The 16149-nt window shown below is 40.6% G+C and overlaps 2 protein-coding genes across 2 annotated transcripts in view; one reads left to right on the forward strand and one right to left on the reverse strand.

The window, feature by feature from the left end:
- Positions 1-16149, forward strand: part of LOC144892419 (uncharacterized) — a 748105-nt gene that overhangs the window by 678261 nt on the left and 53695 nt on the right. The gene's annotated exons all lie outside the window — the stretch shown is intronic.
- Positions 1-16149, reverse strand: part of LOC137426756 (sodium/calcium exchanger 3) — a 432206-nt gene that overhangs the window by 61593 nt on the left and 354464 nt on the right. The window contains exons 3-4 of the mRNA XM_068115604.2: positions 9776-9882; positions 4229-4353 (exon numbers count right to left, since the gene is read on the reverse strand). Of these exons, the coding sequence (XP_067971705.1) occupies positions 4229-4353; positions 9776-9882 (232 nt within the window). The remainder of the gene's footprint in view (positions 1-4228; positions 4354-9775; positions 9883-16149) is intronic.

Raw genomic sequence — 16149 nt, forward strand, 5'->3', positions numbered from 1 at the left:
GTTGTTGCGTTCTGTATTAGTGGAAGACAACTGCTGCACGTCTACAAAAGTTATTGCCGCTTCCTCTGGAGATGGTCCGTCAACTTGACAATGCTGTTTGTCATGGAGTGGTGGCTTTACGAAATTCTGGCATGAAACAGCGTGCTATTGCTCGGCAGTATGGCATCACTCAAGGTCAGGTGTCAAAGATCCTGAAACGAAATGCTCAGAGGGGTGTCCCTACTCCAATACCGAGGCCAGGACGTCCACGCAGAACCACAAGGAGAGATGATCGCCAGCTGCACCGGTTAGTCTGCAATGGCCGTACCAAGTCAGCTAATCGGCTTAGGGCTGAGTGGCAGCAACTGACAAATGTGCCTGTATCCAGAGGCTAGTCAACCAACGACTGGTTCAAGCAGGCTATCGTGCCAGGCGTCCCCTGAGAAAGCCACGCCTGACCAGACAACACAGCCAGCACCGATTGCAGTGGGCCAGAGAGCACCGTCAATGGCAGCCAGGACACTGGAATCACGTGACCTTCAGTGACGAGTCTAGATTTCTGGTCTATCGCGTCCGTGCGTCCGAGTGCGTCCAAGATGGCCGCGTCCGAGTGCGCAGACAAGTGCATGAAGCCCACAACGGAGATTGTATAGTGCCAAGAGTCCAAGCTGGAGGTGGTGGGGTGACCGTTTGGGCTGCTTTTCATGTAGGGGGCAAAACTGACCTGGTTGTTCTGAATGGAAACCTGAACCAGTTCAAGTACAGGGCCATTCTGGAAGAAACATTGCTTCCATTTGCTCGTGCAGCCTTTCGAGGAAACTTTGTCTTCCAAGATGACAATGCACGGCCTCATCGTGCTCGCATGATCCAACACTTTCTTGCTGACCGTGGTGTAGAGCATATGGGGTGGCCTGCCATGTCCCCGGATATGAATCCGATAGAGAACTTGTGGGCAGAATTAACGCGTCAAATCGACAACTTGGACCAGCAGCCGACCTCTGTGCATGAATTGCAGCAGGCTATTGTCACTGCATGGCAAGCGATTCCTGTCCAAACCTTGGCAAATCTCGTGAATAGCATGCCTCGACGTGTACGTGCTCTCCTGAATGCTCGTGGGGGTTACACGAAGTACTGAACTGTAATTTTACTGTCCGTAATCCCAGTCATAATTTAGCTTTTGTTTTTGTTGAAATTTTTTTTGGCTAATGTGCAAAATAAAGAGATACTTCTGGAAAACGTACAGAAGTTTAACACAGTACTGTCCGTGAATTGAGTTCGATATCAGTTTACATCACTTTCAAGGATCAATTTATTTGCTTCGAAATGTCAAATGTGGTTTTTGTTTCTTTTAAAGGTCACATTAACAACATCTAGAATAATTTCAACATAATTCCAATGAACTTTTGGTTCTAAGTCATCTTGAAAAGTAAGTTCACCCCCACAAAAAAAATTCCATATTAAATGCCAAGTCTGTAATATGTATATTAATGTAATTTTATATGATGATGATGATTATTTTTATATATATTTGTAAGTTTTATGAAATACTGTTTTATTATTGTAAACTGGACAAATTTCAGTCTTTAGACTGAATTTCAGTCTTTGTCCAGTGTTTAATGTTTTTAATAAAAACCTTAATGAATGCATGAATGAATACTGGTTTCACCAAAGGGGACTATATGTTTGCTCTTCATTTGTCTGTCCGTCCATCCCATCTGTCGTTTTTCAGACTTTTTCCCCTTCCCCTTTAACATATTCAACTGAAACTTGGTACATAGCTTTATTATGATACGTTACAGAAAAACGTTGAGTTTCAGAGTTTTTCGCCAATTTTTCACAGAGTTATGCCCCTTTTGGATTTATAAATATCACACCCTTAGGGGACATGTATTGCAAAGCATTTTTCCCTCTTGTTTTAGATAGTAAGGTGGTGTTGGTTCATATGCAGCCTGCGGCTGCTTGGCTGCATCATCTTCTGGGGACGCAGCTGTGCCGTTGATGCAGTGCCCCTGTTACCAGTAAGCTGCTACTCACTTTGCTGACCTCTGAAGGATGCAAGGCTGACTCAACCCACCTGGTGTTATTTCAACGGACGACAGGGGCTCTAACCCAGGACCCTAAGATCTCAAACCAGCCACCTTAACCGTTAAGCGAACACCAGGCTATATAGTAGGGTGATTGAAAATCATTCAGATTGTTGTATTGAATAATTGTGCTTTGTTGAATTCGTCATAGCTTCTAACATTGGAGGTTTCATAACTGTACGAGTATTAATGTAATTTATTACATAAGTACCTCTGCTCATTAAACTGTCACTTGTTTTCAAAGGTGTAACGAGAATTTTTATAACTCCACAATTCATCACAACAGAACACAACAAGCATAGCATGGACAGCAGATAGAATGTGGTTTTTAATTAAACTCCACAGAATATTAACTTTCTTCCACGGTTTTTTTTTCTTTCAGGAAAACCTTCAGGATGAATAAAAATGTAAAAAAATAATGAAATCTAAAAATATATAAATAAAATATAAATAAATATATTTATTATAATATTAAAGTTAATGAAAATATGTAAAAATAAAGTAATTAAATAAGTATATCATATATGCATCCTTCTGCAATGAGGTGTGATTTTTTTTCCACCAAAACACGATATGCACATAACGTTCTATAATTATGAAGGTTATGCAAGAAATAAATCATTATATGAGCATGTTTATATGAAGTACAGAGGCAGGATAGCTCAGAGGTACCTCACCTATGAGCCATCTAGCCTGGGTTTGAATCTCAATCCCTGCTACAAACTACCATTCTGGTGTCTCACAGGCAAGGCGAGGCCTCAATGTGTGTGCCGTCCCTCGGATGGACATCCAACTGGGCATCCCGTCTTCTAGCCTTATTTGATGAACGTTCAAGATCCCACGCTGCCCTTCGTGAAGAGTAGGCGAGCTATAGCCGGCACCCTGAACAAATCACAAATTCCTGCCACATTCAGTCCACTAACCTGCGTCCGGAGTGGTGACCTGTAATACAGTGTTTTGATATTAAAAAAAAAAAAAGTATTTTCGACTTCACTCTCTTGGAGCAAGAGGCTGCCGATGGCCATGCGGCCTGTATGGTTCGAGCCTAGAAATTTCTTGAAATTTCTCGATATGCCCCGGAGTTCTGTAAAGAGTATAGGCCTCACATCAATAATTGCACTCCACACAGCACCACCAGGTCGTGCTTTGATTGAATTTTTTTTGCAGCACAATATTTTTCAGAATGGAGTCGGGATAGATGAAAACTGTTTGTCAGCTTCGCCCGGTCCCTGCCTCTCAAGCTTGTGTAGTAAAACAGGGTCCAGGGTTCAGGAAAATATAAGGAAATTTCAAAATTGGGGAGCAATCTGGGGAGCAATCATCATCAAGAGTAATGGAATTTTCAAAACGTTGTTCAGCAATTGGCTCCATCTTGCAATTTTGAGATTTAAAGTCACCTGAAGCAATTCCTTCCATTAAACATGTATTTTAAGGTTTGTAGCTTTGTCCCAGTTTGGATGAAGGAAATTGTGTTGATTTTGTGTTTTTAGTGGCGACTGCAGGAATATCTGAGCGGACGACGTTGGGGTGCCCCAAGTTGGACCCAGGCTTGGTTCCCATCTATATCAACGACTTCTCTAATTCTCTGGAAAACCCTCTCTTCATGTTTCTCTCCTGGCCACATTTTGAATTATGCTATGGATGAATGGTGCATTGTGGGAAGAGAATGTCAGAGCCCTGACTGGGAGTTCGGTCAATTACCACAACTTGATGATGATGAGATGAGCCCCACGAATGGTTAGGGCAGGACTTTGGAATTTGATCAGGATGGCAGCGCACAATGTCATTCTCTTGCGTAAAGACACCGTGGGGTCTTTGGCATGCACCAGCAAATGCCATCAGATGGGTCCCCAGCTTAAAATCCCTCTTAAGGACCCATTGATGCTACGTGCTGCCTGAGAAACACCAGGATGACAGTTTATAGTTGGGTGAGTAATTGAAACCCAGCCTGGACAGTGCAAAGGCATGCGCTACATCTCCTGCGAAATCTATATTAAAAACATGTTTTTGTGATGGACCACCAGGGTTCCCTGATGGGCTGCCGGGGTGATGTGATTCATCGTTACCTTTTGCTCCACTCGAGCAGACCCCAAGCAAAAGCTATACATCAACAAACCTGCATAAAAGGATTTCCCATCGTGGGCAGAATGATAGAAAAGACAAACCTTGAATTCGTAGGACTCTTCAATAACCACTTCGAGTTTGGAATTCTCTCCCAGGATCGGCTTTCCCATCTCCGCTATCCTTTGAGCTTCCTCTTCATCTCCTGTCAAATGTTTCTCCTCTTGATCTACGTGCACACGCACACGCATTAGCACACAGACTTCCACCTGCTGCCCGGCTTTCGCACACAGAATGACTCAATTCTCTTGCAATCGGGTAGAGACACTTTATTCACCCAATATGCCACATTTTGGAAGACTATATCAAAGGGACATGTGTTTGCTTCCCGCCAAGCCCCCCTCCCGCCAAGTACACCGGATGTTTGCAAAGACATTATTGAGAGCAGCTGGGCTAAAGAGTACTGTGAAAATTTTCTAAATTTCCTCCTACTTTGAAAATTAAATAATTTTTCTTATCTATGAAATTAAATTATCTTTGAAAATTATTTTGCTATTTGAAAAACGGTCGGCTTTATGACAAAAATATTGCTCATCCTTTCTCCCGGAATCTTCTTACAATGGTAATGAGAAGATTCCGTTAACCGTTGGATATTTTTCGGAGGGAAGTTGTGGATGCACAAGCTTGAATTCAGTCAATTTATCTTGTTTTCACGCGTTTATTCAGCCAATCTGCTTTTGCTTCTAAAAATTGCGATGATAACACATTTTGAACAATTGTTCTACGGAAGCAAAATAAACTGTCATCGAAATTGATCCAAATCAGTGAAACACGTGACCCCTGTCACTGTGCAGCCTCTGGCCTTCGCAAATCCCACGCAAATCCCACGCAAATCCCACGCAAGTCCCACGCAAATCCCACGCAAGTCCCACGCAAATCCCACGCAAATCCCACGCAAGTCCCACGCAAATCCCATGCAAGTCCCACGCAAGTCCAGCTCGAATGGCCTATTCAAATGTCCAATCAAATTTGGATGGCGGAGGAGAGGGGGCGAGGGTGGGGGAAGTAGGTTTCTCGTTTGCAAAAAAATCAGTATACGCATGACATGTTTAAATGCACAAGATGATAAAAACAGCACAAAGTACAACATTATTAAAAGTTGATCATTAATTAATCAGAGAGTTTTAAAGTTGCCTTCTTTCTGCTGATATCCCATGGGGTTTTGGAACAGGGATATCGCAAACTCTTCAGAATAAATCTTCAAATAATTATATGAAGGGATGTCTTTAGAGTGCAAAAGATGGATGCAGATTCGATAAGGCAATGAACATAATTTGTCACTCTGTAGAGAAACGCATGCCAAGGTTTGTGAGTTGGAGGAATGGAGGAGAGTGAGTGGGGTGGAGGTGCAAAGTTCAGGGTGAGGGGCAAAGCCAAGATGAAGTCGGTAATTAGGTGTAAGCATAGATATGTGAAAATGACTCTTTTTTTTTAATGCCAACTACTTTCTCATTGCTTTAAAATAGAGATTAATGCAAACTTCCAATTCGGCCCCCTCGTCGTCATTCCCGTGAATTATTGCTCTGAATTTGAATGAAATTAACTTCGCTAGTCCGAGAGGTTCTTTGTCAATAACTACAAAATTTTCTGCAACAAAGTCGTAAAGGTTACCCTGAATTATCTTGGCCCAATTAGTTCTCGTTTCTGGGTTCACCATCTTAGGCTGCGTTTTACCGTGCCATTGTTGCGGTTGCTTAGAGACGAACGAAGATCACGGGCAATGCTGTAACGGAAGACTTAATTGTCGCAATGGAGTTAGTTTATGTTTGTAGTTAATTATTCCCTTCATTGAAAAGTCTTTTGCTTGAAGAGGTCTCAATGTTTTTGGATTGTCGAGGTCTTGTTAAATCTACCCCGACATTATCCTAATGACATACAGTGGGGTACAAAAGTATGAGTCTACTTAATCAATGCCATTCTTTCTCAAATCATTAATTCAAACATGAATGTGTCATAATATTGAAGATATGTATCGATATACTTTAATTTATTATAGTTATTATTAAATGACACTTTGTGTTAACAGAATAAATGAAGGGTGAATACATTTGAAAGAAAGACACAATTTATGCGAGCAGTCTGATTATGCTCTGGAGTGCATCATAAAACTGTTGCGTAAAGATTTACTCAAATATAATCCATAAACTAATTAAATAAATCCCAAATGGACTTGAGGCAATTCTCAAGGTTAAAGGGGGGTAAAAACAGTTATGATTTATACTATTACGACAAGTGTTGTTTTATCCGAGTTCATGGAAATCCCTTGAAAGTGCCTTTGGTTTCATATTACAATGATTAGTCTGTCCCCTGCACAGTGGGACACGAGGTTATATAATCTCGTGTGTGTGTGTGTGTGTGTGTGTGTGTGTGTGTGTGTGTCTGTCTGGGCCGTAACGTTTTTACCTTTTGAGTTTTGTCAACAAATTTTCAACAAAGCTTTATGATGAGAATTTGGAGAAGGAAAATTAATAATTTGGTCAAAAGGTAAAAGGTCAATGTCACATGAAATCATAAATTTTCATCTGATTGACCTGAAATTTTAAGCATTTGTATACTGAGTCACTGAATTGGTTCACCAATGAAAGGCTAGAAGCTGAATTTTTTTTTTTTACATCAAAAGGTCAAAGATCAAGGTTGCATAAAATGGACAATTTTCACCCAATTGACCTGAAATTTAAAGAATTTGCATATTGAGTCACTGAATTGGTTCACTAATAAAAAGGTAGCAGTCAATTGTTTTGTTTTTTTAGATCAAAAGGTCAAAGATTAAGGTTGCATAAAATCGTCAATTTTTGTCTAATTGACCTGAAATTTTAAGCATTTGTATACTGAATCACTGAATTGGTTCACCAATGAAAGGCTAGAAGCTGAATTTTTTTTTTTTACATCAAAAGGTCAAAGATCAAGGTTGCATAAAATGGACAATTTTCACCCAATTGACCTGAAATTTAAAGAATTTGCATATTGAGTCACTGAATTGGTTCACTAATAAAAAGGTAGCAGTCAATTGTTTTGTTTTTTTAGATCAAAAGGTCAAAGATTAAGGTTGCATAAAATCGTCAATTTTTGTCTAATTGACCTGAAATTTTAAGCATTTGTATACTGAATCACTGAATTGGTTCACCAATGAAAGGCTAGAAGCTGAATTTTTTTTTTTTACATCAAAAGGTCAAAGATCAAGGTTGCATAAAATGGACAATTTTCACCCAATTGACCTGAAATTTAAAGAATTTGCATATTGAGTCACTGAATTGGTTCACTAATAAAAAGGTAGCTGTCAATTGTTTGTTTTTTTTAGATCAAAAGGTCAAAGATTAAGGTTGCATAAAATCGTCAATTTTTGTCTAATTGACCTGAAATTTTAAGAATTTGTATATTGGGTCACAGAATTGGTTCACAAAACAAAAGCTAGAAACTGATTATGTTTTAGATCTAAAGCTCAAAGGTCATGGCTGCAAAAAATCATCAATTTTCATTTTGTATTTTTTAAAACTGTTTTTGTTATTTTGAGCATACGAAGAGTAAGAAGGGGACGTCTGAATACAAACAGACATCGATGAGGTTTGCATTTTCAGATGCTTTCTAGTTAATTTTGTTATCACGTCTCAATTGATAAATTTCCTCCTGGACTCGTACTTTTGCATCCCACAATTTATTTGTATTCAGCAAACAATGAAAACGATTTCACTGGCTTAAAAACAAAAACCCCCAAAAACTGCACCCTATGTTGGGGTTCACAGTCAACAAAATATTTAGTTTGTGGATTGAAGCTGATGAGTGAAAGTTTAAAGATTATCTGACTCCATCTCAGGAAGCGACCCTTGGAATTGTTCGGTCTAATATTTCCATTGTGTGCATCACGTGACGCAATCGCCAAAGTGAAATAATGCCGAATGCTTTATAATGTTAACACAATGGACAGTTATGATCCAGCATTGGCAAAATGTGAGTGTTTTATCTCGAGTGTATTCCTAATTGGCAGACTACCATGTGCAGCGTGCTCCCAAAGGTGATTAAAAGGTTCGCATTTGATGAAAGTCCCCCCCAAAATGGCTTTGCGACCAATGTGTAAATAAATTAAATGGTGAAAGGAACAATTAATTGTCATTTGTTCCTTCGTGGTGGTCCAGGAGTAACGACGTGCGAGTTCCATCCGAGAGGTTATGGCTTCTAAAAGGCGTATTTTGGATGATAACCATCTGGAAGCGGAGCTCGTCCGAGGGGAATTGGCGACTACTGTATAGGATTGTCGCTAAATACCAAGCTGGCGTACTAATGACTTTCAGAGAGGGGGTAACTGCCTCCCTCACATACTGCACCTGTGCAAACAGCTTGGTTAACCCTTATTGTGCGCGCCCATGCACATCCACAATCTCTTCAACACACTCTCATTCTTTCCCATTCTGTTCCCCTCCTGGCTGTTGTTACCCGTTTTTGCATTATTCTTGATTTCCTCCAAGCCTGGTGTTGGCTTTGCGGTTAAGGTGCCGGCTTGGGATCCTAGGATCCTGGTTTCGAATCCCGGTCAAATTGCTGAATTGACACCAGGTGGGTTGACTCAGCCTGTTCATCCTTCCGAGGTCGGCAAATTGAGTACCAGCTCACTGGTAATTCCCTGTGTGTCGCAAAAGGCGACTCACAGGGTTGGTGGCAGGAAGGGCATCCGGCCATAAAACATTGCTTCAAAAAGGGGACTAAGGTGCCATGAAAAGACCAACTCCCGCTCTGCGGGGAAAAATGGCCTCTAAAGGTGGTTCTTCATTTCCTCCCCGTGTATCTCCATCCCCCATATCTTTTAGTAGTTTATGAACATACTGCTGCAGTTTGTCGATTCGCATCTCCTCAACCCGATCCCCTTGTTTGGAGAGAAAAAATTGTCTTAAGGGAAACTTGCGATGGGATCTAAAGAGATATCTACGAAAACAAGATCTCCACCACCAAATCAGTTTGCCATGACACGCAATTACTGATCAATACGTGTATGGAATGAAGGCGCAGAATGTATGTAAACTCGCTTGCAATTTCGATGTAATGAACAGTTAGTTGGTGGGAAGCTTCTAAATTATTATAATTTCCGTTCTTATGTAAACAAGCAGATGCACTTAATTGTTGAAGAGTGGGTTTTTTGAAGAAAAAAAACAGGAGTAAATGGCCATTATTATCTCTTCTTTGATTCAGTGACCGTATCCAGTCAATTAAGAAGTCCCAATGTGTTGAGTGAAGCTGGAGCTTGCGACATGTAGCATGTAAATAATTCAAGGAAATGCAACTCGGCTGTACGCATTGTTAACAAAATTATATGAAAAAACTATTGATGAGATTTTGGAATTTCACGAGGAATATTTCACAAGGAATTTAAAGGTTATATTTCCACCGCATTGAGCTCGATGAGCCGCTTGAGAAGGACAGAGCATTTTCTCTCCATCCCGAGTCAACCTGATTATCTGTCAGGCACCATATTGCTCTTGGTAGTTTGGACACACAGTCCTCTCGGTCAACCCAACTCGTCTGAGGATAATGGAAACTGCCCAATACACAATAGGAAAAAAAAAATTGCAGGTAGCCTGAAAGGAGACAGGACAATTTCCGACCTGGCCTGCTGCCGTGCACCCATCTAGGCTTTCCGAGCTCAATGAAGAAACTGCCGCTGTCCTTGTCATAGTCGCATTTGTTTTGAATGTGAATCCTAATGGTCTTCCTGTAGGCAACATGGGGGTGTAGAGGCAGGTAGGAGAGGGAGAGGAAACAAAAAATGGAAAGGAAAATGGAATGAATTGATGACAAGCCATGCATCAACATTTTCCGCGCACGTACCAGTAATCACAGCGAGCGGGCATCAGATGGCCAATGGCATGAGCATTTGTTTAATGCCAACCTTGTTTTCAAACCTCTCACCTTATCATGGCGATGTGATGTTTACCATGCCCTTGGTAGTAAACAGAAACAATTGCCGGGATGCAGTAACATTACTGGACATCTACCGTTGGAGTCGAGAATGTAGCAAGCCTTGTGCGGAGTGATTGGTTTATGGAATGGAGGATTTTCATGCAAATTGCAAAGCTGGGATGTCAAAGCACTGTGGGAATTACATTTTTGCCTTCTATGTACGACTATGTATGACTTATATTAGGCTTCACTTCTATGTACGACTTAAAAGGAAGATTGCAAAAATACAACTACCAAAGTGAACATGAGATCTCACGTGTTCACCGTTGCAGTTAGAGTTGATTTCACAGATTTAAAAAAAGAAAACTTTCACAAACAGTTACAAAAAGTGACGCACACAGCTGGATGACTGTGATTTGTGGTTTAACGCACTATGTAAAAGTATGATCTTCCACCACTGGACGAAAATGAAAAAAAATCAAGAGACAAACAGAAGCCGATGAAGAACCGTGAATCGTTTTCTTGAAAGTATGGAGGAGGTGGAAATGAAGAATGGTGCATATCCGTTCACCTCATGTGTGTCACATGTGTACTGAAAGCCATCAAACCTGTATAATCAACTACGCGAGGCTCCCCCAATTCAATGAAGAACATCTTGTTTTTTTCATATTCTTCATCATCTATGATTTTGACATAAATGCACTTGCTGAAATGAAGGAAGGTGCGAAGGAAAGAAAGAAGGAAGGAAAAACGTAAGAAAGAAAGAAAGTGAGACATAAGTGGCCAGCACTAGTCAAAAAAAGCTTTTTGTGCTCGTGCTCCGTGTTAAAAACCACAAAAGTCTACGGCTTTGCTGCCCGGTCAAAAGCCAGGACAATCTGAAATAAATGAAAGTAAAGTCAAACGGAGACCATTATATGAAAGAGAACCTTTTGCAAAGTCTCAGCAGTGAAAGGCCTTAAAACTGATTTTGCAAAAGTTGCTATCTTTGAATGATTCATCATATTCAAATAGCAAAATAACCACAACAAACCCGAAAGGAGGAAATTGGAATGAGATCCGATGAGATTTGCCATAATCTTTACAGAGCATCGGTGCTGCTGAAGCAGTTTCTTGGTAAGGGTTATGCTAGGTGGTTTGCCATTGCCTTCCCAGCAGTCAGGGGGGAACGAAGGAAATTGTAATTTCTTCAGCGTCCACCAGCGAATGCCGGCAGACGGGATGCCCGGACTATTGCCTATCGGAGGGATGGTACCACACATCGATGCATCGCCTTGGCTGAGAAGCACCAGGATGACGGTTTATAGATGCGGTGAGATTCAAACCCAGGCTAGAGAGCTCAAACATGAGTGTGTGTGTACCTCTCGGCTATCCTGTCAACCCTTATTCATGATACTTATGAGGAAATACGTGCAAAGTCAGACGCAGAAGGCAATTCTGGCCAATGAACCTGCGCCATATTGTCATGAAAGCTAAGGCTCTCTTGATTGATGGACGTCCAACTGGCAGTTGGCTTGAAGGTCACTGAAGGAAGTTATAGCAATGAAAATGCAAAAAGAGGAGGAAGATTTTTGAAGAGAATTTACTTTTCTTTCTTTCCTTCACTTTACTCTTTCATTCCTCTTTTCTCCCGCCTCTGGAAAAACTCCCCCACTCTCTTCAATCCCACTCCTCCCTCCAGGTCTTTAAAACAGCTGTTCACCACCATCTCTTATCTTCCCTCATCCAAAACCTTGATCTTTTCTACCCCCGGTAATTCACCCCAGATCTACTTTTTTGAAATACCGACTTCTTTCCTGGAAGTCCTAGCAGTGTCCTTGTGTTTTATACTTCTCCCAACCCCCCCCCCCCCACCCTCCTTTCCCACGCCTCCTCCCCCCAAGCCTGCTCCCTCCCACAGATCCCCCGATGTCCCTGCTCTCAAATGTTGTACTTTTGTGCTTCCCCCTCTCTTCCCATCTTGTCTCCCGCTCCCTTTATTATATGTTTTATGTATCCGTTTTTTTGTGATTAATGTTAGCTCTTTCACGAGCCTCCATCTTGTATTTAAAAAAAAAAGGAAAAACAAAAAGATAAAAACTGCTTATAGACACCAACAGGGCACGTCGCTGCACAGAACAAATGACCATTGGTTCTTCTCTCTGCTTTCACCCTTCTGGTCTCTGCTAATTGCCACTTATATACATGCACACTGCTCACATCCATTCCTGGAAGCCTCTCCCTCCAGAACCTCTCATGAATACAAGATGGGTTTGTATCCGGATCGTAAGAAACTTCCCATTACTGGGCGATGGCTTCATATCTGGAAACAACCATGAGAAGCTCTCCGAACCCTCGAGACATCCCCACAAGCAGTAAAGCTTCAACGTTAACGCTTCCCACCGTTGTGCTCTAAGCTACGTTTACAATTAGCATCTTGCATCAACAAGCATTGCAATGTCCGATATAATAAACAAATCGATTCCGTATCGAATCGTAGGCAAACAAGCGTTGACAATGTACAGAACGCAATGTGCCGCCGAACAGCCAGTCGTAAAGAATTGCTGTCACATATTCCCATTCCAACACTACAACACATTTAGATCTACATCTACCCCAACACTGGAATGAAAGGTCACATAATGTAAGACACCATTATGGTGCTGAGATGTGTCGAAGGAAGCAGTAAAATACTGTAATCTAAAAGCCAGGCCGTAATGGAATCTTTGGATTTTTTTTAGTGACAAAAGATGGAGGGATCTTCATTGAAGGATTGGGAGAGATGGATGGGCAGGGTGAAGGGGGATTTGAAAGAGTAAGTGTGTAGCATCAGGAAGGTATGCACAAGCAGGTGTGGTGTGATCTTGATGAGAAATTAACTCTGTCAATCCTTTGGTTATCTTAACCCTGCTCACCTTCATTTTATTGGGCCACGAGCTGCCTGTGCTACCACCAATTCACTCACAAACGGAACCTGGGACTCCTTACTAATGCTTCCACTATCTCTTCATGAACATGTGAAATGTGCAAAAAAAGGCTCTGACAATGCCTTGTGTGAGTGGATGCATGAGCTTTCACAGGTGGTGTATAATCTGAGTTTCGCTGGTTTGCATACCTATCAGAAGTAAAAAATATAATATAACCACAAAGTATTCCGTCAATTCTCTTCCAATGAATACTTTCCTTTTCATCCATTTACTTCACCGAGAAAACTAAAAAAAATTTGGAAACCAACAAATTCTTCCACAAATGGAACTTCAGAGTCCGTACTAATGCATACATGGCAAGTTGGAGGTGCGACGAAAAACGGGTTGGTACGAATCAATAGTCGGGTTTTATTTCAATTATTTAATTGCCATATGTGGGAAAATTACACACCCAGACCAGGAATCAAACCCAGGTCCTCTGGAAAACCGTACCAGTCCTCTGCCATCTGAGCTATCTGGGTGACCCTGACCTGAGATGGGCTGGACATTTGTATGTATATATATACACTACTGGTCAAAAGTTTTAGAACACCTCAATTTTTCCAGTTTTTATTGAAATTTACGCAGTTTAATGTCCAGTGAATAACTTGAAATGGTACAAAGGTAAGCAGTAAACTGCTCGAGGTTAAAAAAAAAGTTTAGGTTAGCAAAAATGGGAAAATAATGTAAATTGCAGTTATATTGTAAAAAAAAAAAAAAAAAGGCCTTCTTCAGGGAACAAGTAATGGGTTAACAACTTACAGCTGTTCTGCAGCAATGTAAGTAAATTAAGCCTTGAAAGTTGATGCAAACAATTCCTACAGGTGTCCCAACCTCTGCTGATTACTTGATTACAAACCCGCTGTCGCAAACAAATATATATATATATATATATATATATATATATATGTATACATGTCACACTACACTGATTTTGTGTAAGCAGAACCATCCTCAAATCTTATGGGAATCTACAGCAATGTCGAGGAAAAATATATTATTCCCTGAGGTAGATAATCTCGATTGTTTGAAATTAAATTTGCAAATAAAAGCAATGTTCGAAAGTACGGTAGATCATTGAAACAAATTTGGGCTCGACAATAATCTTATCTAAAAATAAATAAATAGAAAAGCGAATAAATAAAGAATAAAAATAATGGGCAGATAAATAAATCCGATTTTCAAGTTGTTGCAATAATCTCATCAAAAGGAAACCTCAAATTATTTTTTAACGAGATTGTTTGTCTTGAGCACAGGGGCATCATTAATCTACAAAGTATGGGAATATTGGGATCTCATGGCGGTGTCAAGTGATTCATCTCAAATATAATCAATGACTATTCGAAGGGCAAAAAGGATTCCAACGACTCCATAGGATTTATAAATACGAACACAATGAGATCATCGTTCACCGCACTACCCGTGTGAAGTACACAAAGCTTTCATTAAAATAATATTTCAGGAAACAATTGCTCAACACACAGGCCCCTTATTGTGTAGGCCTTGCTCAGACTTCATGGTAACTCGTGGATCATCCCCAGGCCTCCTAATATCAATTCTCGATCCCACTGAGGACCTATGGGAAGTCTTTGATTGATACATCAGAGCACATCCATGGTTACCCTCCTCTCCTGAGGAATCGCATACAAAGTCGTCACAAACTCCTGATTCAAAATGTCACAAGGTGTCTACCTAAATAACATTGTAATGTGAAAATTAATTAATGAAACCATCAAATCTTATCAAATTTTCAGTCGTTTTTGTCATTATTTCTTATCAATCTATAAACATGTGCAAAGCCAGCTTATTAATCAACTTCATTGAGAGGGAAATGATCACATTTGAAATTGTTATACAACAACAACAACAACAACATGCATTTTAAGGCCATTTTCCCTGCTAGAGCAGGGGTTAGCCTTGCGGTCCCCATGACAATCTTCTCCATTTTGCCCTATTTTCTGCATCTCTCCTTGTTAACCCCCTTGCCCGCATTTCTTCTTCCACCATCTTTAGCCAAGTCTTTCTCGGTCTTACCCGTCCTCTACTTCCTTCTACATTAACTTCCATCACTCTTCTCAAACAGTCACTTTCATCCTTCCTCAACACATGACCAAACCATCTCAACCTGTTCCTCTTCACAGCATCAATCACAGGCAATATTCCCATCATCTTTCGCAATTCATCATTTGTCTTCCTCTCTCTCAACGATACTCCGCACATCCATCGAACTATTCGCATTTCCACCCTTTCCAGCCTTCGTTGCTGCTCTACGTTCATTACCCATGTCTCGCTCCCATAAATCATAACACTTCTCACACATGCAGCATACACCTTTCCCTTCAGCTTCAGCGACACTCTCCTCCTCATCAGCACGCCACTCAGTTCCCGAAACTTCTTCCATGCACATCTCACTCGAGCAACCGTTGCCGAGTCTTGTTATGATATCTATCTATAATGCCAGTAATCTCTGTGTGTCTGTCTGTGACCGCTGTTTCTCGACAACCACGGGTCCGATATACTTGAAACTTGCCAGGTATATTGCTGGGGACCCGAGGATGTGCCTTTTCAAGGTTTCATATTAATCGGACAAGTAGTTAGCGAGCTATGTCCAAAAAACGATTCAACCAATCAGAGAGCAGCGAGCTATCACGTGTGCCGAACGTGGCGAACAGACTCTGCCTCGGACGGCACATTTTAGAGCGTATTCATTTATTTCACGTTGGCAAACTATGTTGGCGTTAAACTATGTTTTAAAACTAATTAAAACTAATTTGCGATTCTTTCGCTTTCCTGCGCGTTTGTGCACGCTATGGCGATTTCTTTACCAAACTCCGCAAGCCGTTCGCTTTGGACCAAACCATTTCATGTAAATAGAGGGGGGGGGATATAATTTTAGATATATATATAGTACGGGCATGCCCTAGTATAATCAATAATCATATATAATGATTATATATATGATATATAATCATATATAATGATTATATATTATATATATATATATATAATCACATTTGAAATTGTTATGATATATAATAAAACAAAGGTAGTGATTAAATTGCAATTGCATCAGAGAAGTTAAAATGACAGTAAAATATTGTTGCGGATATGAGGACTGTATTTTTTTGATTGTG

This window comes from Myxine glutinosa, chromosome 5 (assembly GCF_964187855.1).
Source record: "Myxine glutinosa chromosome 5, kmMyxGlut1.1, whole genome shotgun sequence".
Lineage (NCBI taxonomy): Eukaryota > Metazoa > Chordata > Myxini > Myxiniformes > Myxinidae > Myxine > Myxine glutinosa.